Consider the following 12,501-nt stretch of genomic DNA (forward strand, 5'->3'; position numbering starts at 1 on the left):
TCCCTTTGAGTTACAGTTTCTGCAGATTTTCACCATTTAAATAATAGCGTTCTTTTGTTCTGCCAAAATGAACAAATTCAAATTTTCCATTATTATACTACATTTTGCCTACTTACTTAACCTATCAATATCTCTCTGTAAACTGTTTGTATCCTGGCCTGCCTTTCCATTTATTTTTGTGTCATCTGAAAATTTGGCTATAGTACATTCACTTCCTTCCTCCAAGTCATTCATACACATTGTAAACAGTTATGGTACCAGCACTGATCCCTGTGCAACCACACTTGAAAAATAACTCCTTATCCCCATTTGCTGTTTCCTGTCCATTAGCCAATTCTCCATCAACATCAATCTGCCACCTCCAAATCTTATCTTAGGACTTAACCTGTTGGGCACCTTCTGAAAGACTAAATATAACACATCTACTGGTTCCCCTCTATCCACTCTGGCTGAGACTTCCTTGAAAAACTCTAATAAATTAGTCATACTCAATCTCCCTTTCATGAAGCCATGCTAACTCTGCTTAATTAGTTTATGATTTTTGGTATGTTCTCCAACTTCTTCCTTGATAATTGATTCCAATACTTTTCCATTAATATATCTTAAGCTAATCAGCCTATACTTTCCTACTTTTTGCCTCCCTTTCTTTTTGAATAAGTATGTCAATTTAGAGTTTCCAAATCTTCTGATACTCCTTCAGAATCCAATGGTTTTTGGAAAATTACCACCAATGTGCTCACTATTTCTGTACCTACCTCTTTTAGGATTCTGAAATGCAAGCCATCAGGGCCGGGGACTTATCTACCTTTAGCTTCATTAGTTTATCTATTGCTACTTCATTCGTAATGGTGTTGGTACTTCATTACTCTTCTGTACCCTTTAGCATAAATAGAATGTTCTAAGTATCTTCCACTGTAAGAACCGAAACATGAAAAATTGAAATGGCTGTTCTGAGACTATTAGGGTTACTATGAATTTCTTGCTCAAGGGAGTGCAGATCACAAAATTGGTTTATTAGAATTATAATAACTCTCTTTTTTAGTCCTGGAGATAGTAAGGACTGCTGATGCTGGAAGTCAGAGTCAAGAAAATGTGGAGCTGGAAAAGCACAGCAGCTCAGACAGCCTCAGAGGAGCAGGAAAGTTGATGTTTTGGGTCAGGACTCTTCATCAGGACTGGGGAGGGGGAAAGGAGCTGTGAAATAGAGGGAGGGGGTGTGGGGGGCGACAGGTAGGTGGGATGATGATAGGTGGATGCAGGAAAGGTAAATGGAATGTTGATAGGTGGATGCAGGTAAGAGATTATTGTGATTGGTTAGGGGAAGAGTGGAGTGGATAGGTGAGAAGGAAGATGGACAGGTTAGATCAGGTCAAGGAGGTGGGGAGGAGAGGGATGAGGTTTGGGGAGGGGAGGTTTTGAAGCTGGTGAACTCTATGTTGAGGCCATTGGGCTGTAAGCTCCTGAGGTATTGTTCCTTCAGTTTGCCTGTCGCCTCATTTTGACAGTGGAAGAGGCCCAGGATGAATATGTCACCAGGGGAGTCGGAGTGCGAATGAGAATTGAAATTTTAATGATCCTGTACAATAAAGCTTCTCAAGAAGAACCTGACTCAGAACAGTGTACCCTAATGTGACAGTGGATTTTTAATTTTTCTTTTGTTCTATCTGTATATTAGCTTGGGTAGTTAAAACTACTGTCATAAGAATTCATTGGTAATAATGTTTAGAATCTAGAAATCACTGTTATTTCCTGGTACATATTCTACAATGCTTCATTATGTGACTTTGATTTGCAGCAATGGAAAAGCTAATAGGTATTTTCCAATCATCATTGTGTTAAAAAGAAAATCTAGTAAAAATATCAAAAAGTTGTAGGGATAGACCATGACTCTTACGAACCAGTATGTAGTGACTAAAATATTGTAGCTATTACAATTCTGCAGCTTAATCATTATCAAAGAGGTTATTTCTACATCAAAGGGCCCGAGTGCTTAAATGTTGAGCCTAGTGGCCAATTTTCAGTTCTATTTGTTATGCCTTTAAAATCCAGAGATTCATACAGCTTCAAAAACAGCACATACTTATTTATGACAGAGAATAGGTAGTTCTGGTTTGGCTGAAAGTGATTAAAAAATCTCTTTTAAACAGATGATATGCTTCCTTATTGCATAAAGAAATACAGGAAATAGAGCAGGGGGAAGAGGGCATTTGGCTTATCTGTTTTTTATTAATTCATGGGAGGTGGACCTCATTGGCTGGGCCACTATTCATTCACCCTCACTAATGGCCCTTGAGAAAGTGTGTTGAGCTGCATCCTTGAACTGCTGCAGTCCATTTGATGTAAGTACACCCACAATGCCATTTGGGGGGGAGTCCTAGTATTTTGACCCTGCAAAACTAAAACAATGATGATATCTTTCCAAGTCCAGATGGTAAATGACTTGATGGGGAACTTGCAGGTTGTGGTGTTCTTATCCAGTGGTCCTTCTGGATGGCAGTGGTCATGAAAGGCAACGTCAAAGGAAACATGGTGAATTTCTGCAATGCATCTATAGATGGTACACAACATTTCTACTGAGAGTGGATGGTGGAAGGAGTAAATGTTTTTGGGTGCAGTGCCTTTCAAGCTAGCTGCTTTGCCCTGGATAGTGTTAAGCTTCTTAAGGTTAGTTGGAATTGCAGTCAACAGGCAACCAGAATTAGTTAATCATCATCATGATTTGCTCCTTTAAAATAGTGAATACAGTTTCATAGAATCCCCACAATGTGGAAGCAGGCCATTTGGCCCATCAAGTCCACACCGACCCTCCAAAGAACATCCCACCTAGATTCCTACTCTCTAACCAGATATTTATATGGCAAGTCCAGTCCTTTCCTGGTTAGTAGTAATCTCCAGGAATTTGATAGTTGGGGTTTCAGCAATGGCAAGGCCATTGATTGTCAATGTGCAATGTTTAGATTTTCTCTTGTTGGAGACAGTTATTGCCTGGCACTTGTGTGGCATGAATATTACATGTCCTTCTCAGCTCAAACGTGGATATTGTTCAGTTGTTGCTATATTTTGACATGGCCTGCTTCAGCATCTGATGACTTTTGAATGGTGCTGAATATTGTTGAATTGTCATTTAACATACCCACTTCTGACAGATGGTTGGTCAATTGACACTATCCTGAGCAACTTCTGCAGAGATGTACTGGAACTGTAATGACAGACCTCCAACTACCATAACCATCTTTTGTGCCAGGTTTGACTCCAACCAGCAGAGAAACATTCCCTGACTCCCATTGATTCATTTGTTAAAAGCTCCTTGATGCCAAATTATCAAATTTGATGCCTAATGTAAGTATATGGGATTTATGTCAGGGATATATCGGAATGATCAATAGTGTAATATGGCTGACGATGATAGATGCATTTCCATATCTTCTTCCCATGAGGAATATGTAAACATTTCCCTGCAATCCATATTATAATATGGACATTAAGAAACTCGCAACCATGGGCATCTTGAGAATCTGCTATGTTCAAGTGACATTTCAGTGAAGAAATTTTCCCACTGGAGTATGGTTAATTTATTGTGTGTGGTCAATATTTCAGGATGCAGAATATGATCTATTTGGTAATTGAGTACATTGAGTATATTCTATGAGGTATAAACGCAATCTAGATTCCAGTGGAGATATACTTAAATATGTATCAATGGAGTATATGTGATTTCTTTTCTCGAGGTATATGTGATTTACTTTCTATGAGGATAACTGTGACCCCTACTAGTGTGATGTAGTAATCTACATTAGAGTTGAAACAGCTGGACATTTTCTGCAAATAAAAACATCTTAATTGAAAGTTCTCATTGCAGTCATTGTTTTAATATAAGAGCTGACTTGATTGAAATTCATCAATCATTTTTGTGAACTTGTTACCGCAGTTTACTCTCATCACTAATGAAAACACTAACAACCTAATAAAATGCCCCAAGGCGTTTCAGTGGAAACTTTTAAAACAGAATATGAAATTAAGTCACACCAAGTTGTATGGTCAAGTATTTCAACAAAGAATGAGGTTTTAAGGAGTATCTTAAAGGAAGGAAGTGATGTGGAGAGGTAGAAGGATGATATCCCAGAGTTGGAATCCAGGACCAACAGGAGTGATTAAAATCAGGGATGCACAAGAAACCAGAATTAAACACACGCAGATATCTTGAAGGTTTGTGGAGATTATAGATATAGGGAGGGTTGAGGCTATGGAGAGATTTGAAAACACGGAAGAGAGTTTTAACATCAAGACTGAATGTCAATTTTATTATTGGTCGCATCCTTTCATCCACAAAGGATAATGGCCATTGAGCAAATAAACTCATTTCAGATAGGGCCTCTTCATGTGCACACAGCTGAAGAGTTTAATCCTTGTGAGACAGGTTTTGCCTCAAGTGGGTGCTGGTTATCCTGGTGGTGCATGCCACTCCCTGATATTGTCCTCTGATATCAGCGGGTCCATTCCGCGTACAATCATTGATATCTGGAGTCTTCATGTTACATTTGAAAGCATTCTCGAAGCGGAGCTTTGCGTACCGCTGGTCATTTGGCTCCACCTACCTCACCACACAGAAACCCCTTGGGTCTGTGACCATCGTATATCCTGACCGAGCTAACAAAGTCACCTCTGTTTTGAAAAGTGCTGGCAATCTGGGAGTTCTGACTTTAAGAGGATTGCTGAACTTGATTTTGTCCTTGTAAGATACCCCACAAGGTGCCCCACACAGCAAACATGGATATTAGGTCAGCAAATAGTGAAAACTATTAGGAAACTTAAATCATAATTAATAAAATAAAACATTAAAACAGCCCCAGTCAAAAAACACGCAACAATTACTTGCGACGTAGTTATTAAAACAAATATATAATAAACAACATTGGCAATACGTTATAAATCCCCTGCGTTAAATCGCTTAATAATGCACTATATTATCAGCAGAACCTAAGTATGTTTAGTTCTCACTGATCTAATGCCGTTACATTCTTTAACACTTGCTTTAAATTGTGCCTTGAACCTTATACTGTGCGCATGTGTATGATGGGCGCTAATTCAGCAAAAACAGAGGCTTTCACTAAGCTATCAGCTGTTGCCCAGAGTTTCAAGAGCTCCACTTTTGTGGGTCTAGTGTAGGGAGAATCTAGGCATAATTTTTTTTAAATGGAGTCCAGAAAACAGGTTACTTTTCTCGAACGAGATTCTGATTGCCAGGGTCTGCAGCAATCATGCTTGAAAAGGTAAGAAAAACCACTTTCATTCTCCATTCAAATTGGCTTAGGCAGCTATGCGTTCTGCTGAAATCGACACAACCAGGAATCAAACGGTACTTGTTGCTCATTTGTATCATTCATCTATCAATTCCGGTCTTAAGATGACTAGCTTTATATGCCCTTCCCATTTCACTAAATGTCCTCGAATGTCACTTTTTTATGTCGGCCACACGATTATTTCTGTTTTCAAGGGGAATTATGGTGAAATTCATTTCGCCTCCACAGTTTTGAAGTTTCTTAAAAGAGAATATAAAACACTAAGTTTCGTGCTAATTGAGTTGATGTTATTCTGGTTGCATTTTGCACTTTGTCACTTCAATGTTTTCTTATCGTTTCTGGTTACTTTTCATTTCAGCATTGTTTCTGTCTTCATAACCGTTGACCTCAGTATGGATCTTGGTTGCCATTGCAAATTTTATGAGAAAACTTTTAAAATAAAAGACATTTTTAAAATAAACGAGGAATCAGACGATACTTACTGAAATATCTAATTATATTTTAAATATGCTTGGCTCATCTTCTGCATTAGGTGAAAAGGGAAATATTTATCATTTATGATTTTCACCCATTGTGATGGAGCTACTTGCTTCCCTTGGGTTGCTGAGGCTATTTACAGCTAAAAAGAAATGAGATACTGTGATGAAAAACATTGAGGTGGATAATGGTGCTCATTGTTGTTGTTTGTATTGCAAATTGTCAGCTGCTGTGCAGACTGCTATTATCCTGACTTCTCTAATTTCCAGTGTCTAATATCAATATCAGAAAATTAAACACTTGGGAGAATATTTATTGAAGCCCTATTTTAGAGTTATTCTGGACTATTACAGTTGACACTTTGCAATATCTTTAAAAGTTCTAGTTATTTTCTGTACTTCATTAGTTGTCACATTGTACTGGATGATTATTTGGAGTAACAAAATACCACAGATGTTTCAATAGTAAAATACCTGTTTCACATTGAATGTCTGTGTTTCTTTGTAAGTTTAAAGCTGTCTTAATTCTAATTTCATGTTTTCATTTGATTATAATCAGTGTTCGGCTTCATAATTTATGGCAGCTTATTTTTCCAAAGGTTCTGTACTATGTAAAAGATAATTTACTTTGATTATTCTTAATTTGCTGATCAATTGCTTCATAAATATTGGGAAGCTACTTATTATTAAAACATCAAGATTTAACTTCTCTGAAAGAACATTTTTTTCCCCACTCTGTACACCCTGTATTACTATTCTACACTTCCATATAAGGTGTAGAATGATATAAAGTATTGTTTCCTATTCTCCAGCAATATACTTTTTCATTAGCACAAAAAAACTCGAAGTAGTGAAGGCTTGTCATTGGAATTTATTCAAGGCAGAGTTCAATAAACTTCTGAAAGTTGAGGGCTATGGGGAGTGGTCAGGAAAGTAAAATCAAATCAGACATGATCTTATTGAATGATGGAGCAGTCATGAAGGGCAAAGGGGCTAATCCTGTGCCCAAATTCTATGTTCCTGTACTAGCATTTTAATAGTTTACATGCCACTCATCCCTTGCTAATTTTGTGTGAAATTATAAAAAAGATTTATACTGTGGATCAATCCCTAGTAAGAATTTGGTATGACAGCCTGAATGTAGTTCACCAGGATACAGGGTGCACTGTCCATTAGAGACATGGCACCTTGAATAACTCCAAAACATAGTGTTTTCAATGCTCTTTTTTCATTGTGAAAGGGCTGAAGATTCCTTGAAAGTGGAGTTGCAGGTAGACTGGGTAGTGAAGATGGCATTTGGTATGCTTGTCTTTAGTGGTCAGAACATTGAATAAAGGAGTTGGGATATCATGTTGCAGCTGAACAATACATTGGTTAGACCACTTTTGGAATACAGAGTTCAATTCTGAACTCCATGTTATAGAGGATTTTGTGAAACTTGAAAGGGTTCAGAAAAGATATTGAAGAATGTTGCTAGGGTGGAGGGTTTGAATTATAGGGAAAGGCTGAATAGGCTGGGGCATTATCCCTCAAGTGGTGGAGGCTGAGGGGGTGACCTTTATAGAAGTTTATAAAATCATGAGGGGCATGGATAGGATGAATAACCAAGGAGGCTGAGGGGGTGACCTTTATAGAAGTTTATAAAATCATGAGGGGCATGGATAGGATGAATAACCAAGGTTTCTGTTTCCAGGCTAGGAGAGTCCAAAACTAAAGGGTAGAGGCTTAAGGTGAGAGGAGAAAGATTTGAAAGGGATCAATGTTTTCACAGAGGGTGGTATGTGTTTGGAATGAGCTGCCAGAAGTGGTGGAAGCTTGTACAATTGCAACATTTAAAAGGCATCTGGATGGGTATATGAATAGGAAGGGTTTGGAGGGATATGGGCCAAATGCTGGCAAATGAGAGTAGATTAATCCAGGATATCTGGTTAGCATGGATGAGTTGGACCTAAGAGTCCGATGAACAATATTTTGTTTTCTCCATTAATCATTCATTCTTGAGTAGGAATGGCAAATGTAGAGCAGTACTTTTTTAAAAAACCAAGGTTGTAGGAACAGAGCGATTAGAATTAAACTTATGACAATGAAATACATAACATTTCAGGGAGTTATTTTCCTTGCTTCAAAGTGATGACTAATAAAATTAAATTCTGTTTAAGTCAGCTGAGTTAAATACCTTGGAACCATTTAATAAATAATTGAACACTTTGATAGGAGACATAATTTTGCCCTGATTATGTGAGCTAGGATAGACCAAATTATCTATCTATTTCATATAACTCTTATGATAATCAGTGGAAGATTAGAAAGATTCAACATAACACAAGAAATATGAGCAAGAGAAGGCATCTCAGCCCCTCAAGTCTGCCCTGCATTCTGTATGATCATGGCTGATCTGCCCTAGGACTCAATTTCTTTTTTGCGCCAGCTCTACATAGCCCTCAATTCCCCAATATTTCAAAAATCTACCCTGCTGCCTCCTTATGTACTTTCGGTGATCTAGCCTCCCCAATTCTCTGCTCAGACAGTCATTACCACCTGGGAGAGAAATTCCTTCACACCTCAGTTTTAAATGAGTGTCCCTCATTCTGAAAACCATATCCCCTACCTCGAGATTTCCCCAGTAGTGAAAACATCTTCTTGACATCTATCCTGTTAAGCCCTCTCAGAATCTTGAATATTTCAATAAAATCACGCCTGCTTCTTCTAAACTTTAATGAATAAAAGAACACATGTCAAGAACACATGTTTAGTGTCCTTGATACCAACCCCTTCAATCCAAGAATCTTTTAAACTGACTCCAATGTCAATTCTTTCTTAAATATGGGGACCAAAACTGCACTCTAGGTGCAGCCTCACAAACACACTGTACAGTTATAACAAGACTTTCCCTTTTTTAAATCCCATGCCCTTCAATATCTAGCCTGAGTAAACTCACAGTAACTACTCCTGCAAAGGGTGAACCCGGCTAATTAGGAAATGGAGGATCTGACAAAAGGGGGAGAAAAAAATAAAATTGTCAATAAAATTTGTCTTCCACAATGGAAGTAGTTTTGTTCTGCTGAATGATATATGACTGATCTATCAAGCAATAAGACTACAGTGTTCCTCCTTATAATCCAATTTTGGCCAGTTTCTTTCAATGGGAAGTACACTTGGATTTTGTTTTTCTAATTTAAGCAGCACAAGCTAAAGTGAATGGTGTAATTTTAAAATATATTATTGGAAGTTCAAAAGTTAACATTTGCATATTTCATTATATATTTATTTGCATGTAATGGCATCTTCTCAATGTACTATTTCTTTTAGGACACGAGGACATCATTTTCCAAAAACTCATGATTCACATGGTAAGGAGCAGTTTTTTACTTTTCTGTTTTCTTGGTGTCATCTTTCAAGTTTTAATAATGTACAAAGGTGACTCAAATATACTTTTAACAGCTGATATACTTCCTAGGTGAGGTGAATAAATATTTAGCCATTTGACTTCTGACCTCATTGGAATATTGGTATTATTTTCCGTTTTAGCTATTTTGCTAATTATTAAAAAGAATTTGTTTATTTTGTATGTTGTGTAAAGTCCATGAATTTACCATTTTCAAGCTTAAACAATTGCCCGTGATCAATGTCAGTTAAACTTAATATTGACAGATAGTAATATAATTAAAACTTTTATGTTGGATATATCACAGGATTTAGCTCAGTTTTGGGATTGTTTGGCTTTTAATATATATGTTCATAATGTATGTGATGCTGTTAAATTTGTCTTATCAGTGTCGCTGATTCAGAAGCTGGATCAAACAGAATCTAATTATAGTTCACATATTAGAAAAATTATAGATGACGAATATGACCATGCTCCAGAGAATTCTACTGGCTTCATTAAAATTCAATTAAAATTTATGGGGGATTCAATGATGATTTTGTGGAAGTTGGTATGCACTAGTGTTTTATTAGAAGAACTAGAGAAAACTAGTTCTGGTAGACTAGAGAATACAGACAACTATAATTACTTATGTACCAGATTCCCACCTCTGCATTAGGTGGGGAATAGATTGCAGTCTCTTTCTTCATGAGCAAACTAAAAAGGGTGGAGGTTACACTGGCAAGCATTGGTGAAAGGGAGGGTTTGGAATAAGGAAGGATTATTTCACTAACCTGATGTTTTGCTATATAGTTAGTTCCTTTTATACTTTATTATGAGAATAAACAAATTAAATTGTTTAATACATAAACAAAAATGCTTTACTTATGTACTTGTCATTAGCGTGTGGCTATGCAAAACAGTCAGTCAATACCAAAGGCTTGATTTTTTAAAAAACGTGATTTGGAGATGCTGGTGTTGAACTGGGGTGCACAAAGTTAAAAATCACACAACACCAGACTATAGTCCAACAGGTTTAATTGGAAGCATACTAACTTTCGGAGCGCCGGTCCTTCACCCTGTTGGACTATAACCTGGTGTTGTGTGATTTTTAACTCTAAAGTGGATAAGTTTCAATTCGTTAAAATCTTGCCTTAAGTATAATCTAGAAATTAAGTGGGATCAAAATTCTGTATTTCATCCTTATTTTTCAATTTCAATTTGTATTCTTGCATCCACATTTTTTTGTAGAAAACTGTCAAAATTTTGCATAGTTATTTCTGTTGGTGAAGACCCACACAAACATACGAATGTCAAAAAGAAATGACTGCAGGCCTGTGCAAACTTTTTTCTAACTATTGTAAATGTAATCTTTCTTGATGTCTTTAATAAATAAGAACCAGTTATTTAATGGGCAAGATACAACACTGAGTGAAATGCTACTCATGATTCACAATTTTGTTCCAGATGCTACAGAAATATTCCAAGAGGTGATCAGCAGAAAAGTTAATCCACCAATTCCTTCCCCAGCTAATACTAACAGTGTTGTACAGACAGCAATTCCAGAATGTTTCAACCAACAAAGACAGGGGCAAAGTAGCCAACAGGAGGAGTGTAATCTAATGCCAACTTTTACTTCAGACCATTGTCTGATTCAGAAAGAACCTCCAGGACAGCAGGAATTGAGGATTCGAACTGCCAAACAGGAGGGCAAGCAAACTAACACATGTGCTGAGAGCAAAGTAAGGGTAAGAGGAAGAAAAATATGGCAAACTGAAAAAGATCATCAGGATGCTGACCTTCCAGTCAATTTGGCAATGTTAGAGAAGGACGGGCTGACCAATTTAGGGGAAGTGAAAGAGAATCTCCAGCATACATTCAAAGAGATGCAAGTCAGTTTTCAGATTGAGGTGAAGCTGCTTCAAGGTGTAATTGAGTCCAGTACCAGTCAGATAGAATCAGCAGTGGAGGAGGTGAGCTCCACTGTGAACTCAGTCGAGACCACGCTGCAGAGTATGAATTCCAGACTAGTCAAGATTAACTCCAACTTATTACAGCTCCAAGAAACTGTTGAATTTGGTTTCAAAGAACTGACCAAGGAGATTGCTTCCCTGGTCAAATGGCTGTGCCAGAACCTGAGTGCTGGACCTGTAGAACACCAGTCCATCAAACCACTCATTCGGACCACCAAGGCAGGTCCTATATAGATAAAACAACCTGCTATGCATGCTGGTCATTTAGCATCTTTTATTTTGGTATAATGACTAACCACATCAAAACCGTTAACCATAAATAAGAAGCATGATCATTTGTTTGGGTGTCTGCATAATAAAATCAACTGTTTAGTGCACATTGACACCTTGGTATGATTGTTATATATAAAAGTTCAAGTGCTACCTCTTATTTGATAAGGGATGATGGGGAACAATAGTTGTCATTTACACATCACTACTGAAGAAAGTGGAAACAGTAATATGTCCTCACTTATTCTGGAAAATCAATCTTTAAAAGATTTGTTCATGTTTTCTGAAGTGGATAGGAAATGAAAAACATTACTAGTGCTCACTACATAAAAGAATGGTTAATAATTAAAGTAATTTGCATATTTTAAGATTAATTTGTTTGCTGTTAAATACAATTTGAAGCTTACTTTTTCATCTGGGTCAATCTCAAAATAACACACCATTATTGAACCATTGGAACAGCTTTCCACTTCCACAAATGCGATCATGTCACTTAACTAGAGTATGGTTGCTAAATTAGTTACAAATTAGTGAAAATGTTGTGCTGTTGTTCAGTGCCCACTAGGAACTAGATTGGAAGAGATTTTCAGACAAAAACTATTTCCATTTTACATCTTGAGGTTGCCTTTGAACTTGAACAAAAGCAAAAATGTATGCCTGATACCCTAACCAGGTCAGATGGGTCTAACTGGAAACAAAGGGAGTGTCTTTATTTTAACCTGAGGTGTTACATTCTTCAAATGTAATTTCTGCAAATATCATAACAGCAACAAACCAGGGATTACAGCAGTGTTTCAAGCAGTGATGGTGATGAACTTCATTTCATTACAAACTCGACATGACATGGGAGCTTGATTCTGTTCATTTTATAAAATTGAAGTGATATAAACAAGTTAGGAACTTTTTTTAACCAATAAATATCACTTTCTTTTGTTGTTTAAGACTAGAAACTTGTGTTAAATACAAAGGCCAGCATTCTCACTAAGCCAGAACTGACTGAGTTGGTTATGAACTGAAAATTAGGAATGCATGAGTGAAATTCAGACCTAATTAACAATCAACTACAGCAAACTGATTACCAGTAAATATTGGTAATACAAATAGTCTTGTTCCCAGAT

At 37.1% G+C, this 12,501-nt stretch overlaps 1 protein-coding gene across 1 annotated transcript in view; it reads left to right on the plus strand.

Moving 5' to 3' along the window:
• The first annotated feature begins 5,112 nt into the window (after positions 1-5,112).
• Positions 5,113-12,501, plus strand: part of LOC140487992 (protein FAM216A) — a 34,105-nt gene continuing 26,716 nt past the window's right edge. The window contains exons 1-2 of the mRNA XM_072587503.1: positions 5,113-5,270; positions 9,086-9,126. Coding sequence (XP_072443604.1) covers positions 5,194-5,270; positions 9,086-9,126 — 118 coding nt within the window. The 5' untranslated portion in view covers positions 5,113-5,193. The remainder of the gene's footprint in view (positions 5,271-9,085; positions 9,127-12,501) is intronic.

This window comes from Chiloscyllium punctatum, chromosome 17, assembly GCF_047496795.1.
Source record: "Chiloscyllium punctatum isolate Juve2018m chromosome 17, sChiPun1.3, whole genome shotgun sequence".
Lineage (NCBI taxonomy): Eukaryota > Metazoa > Chordata > Chondrichthyes > Orectolobiformes > Hemiscylliidae > Chiloscyllium > Chiloscyllium punctatum.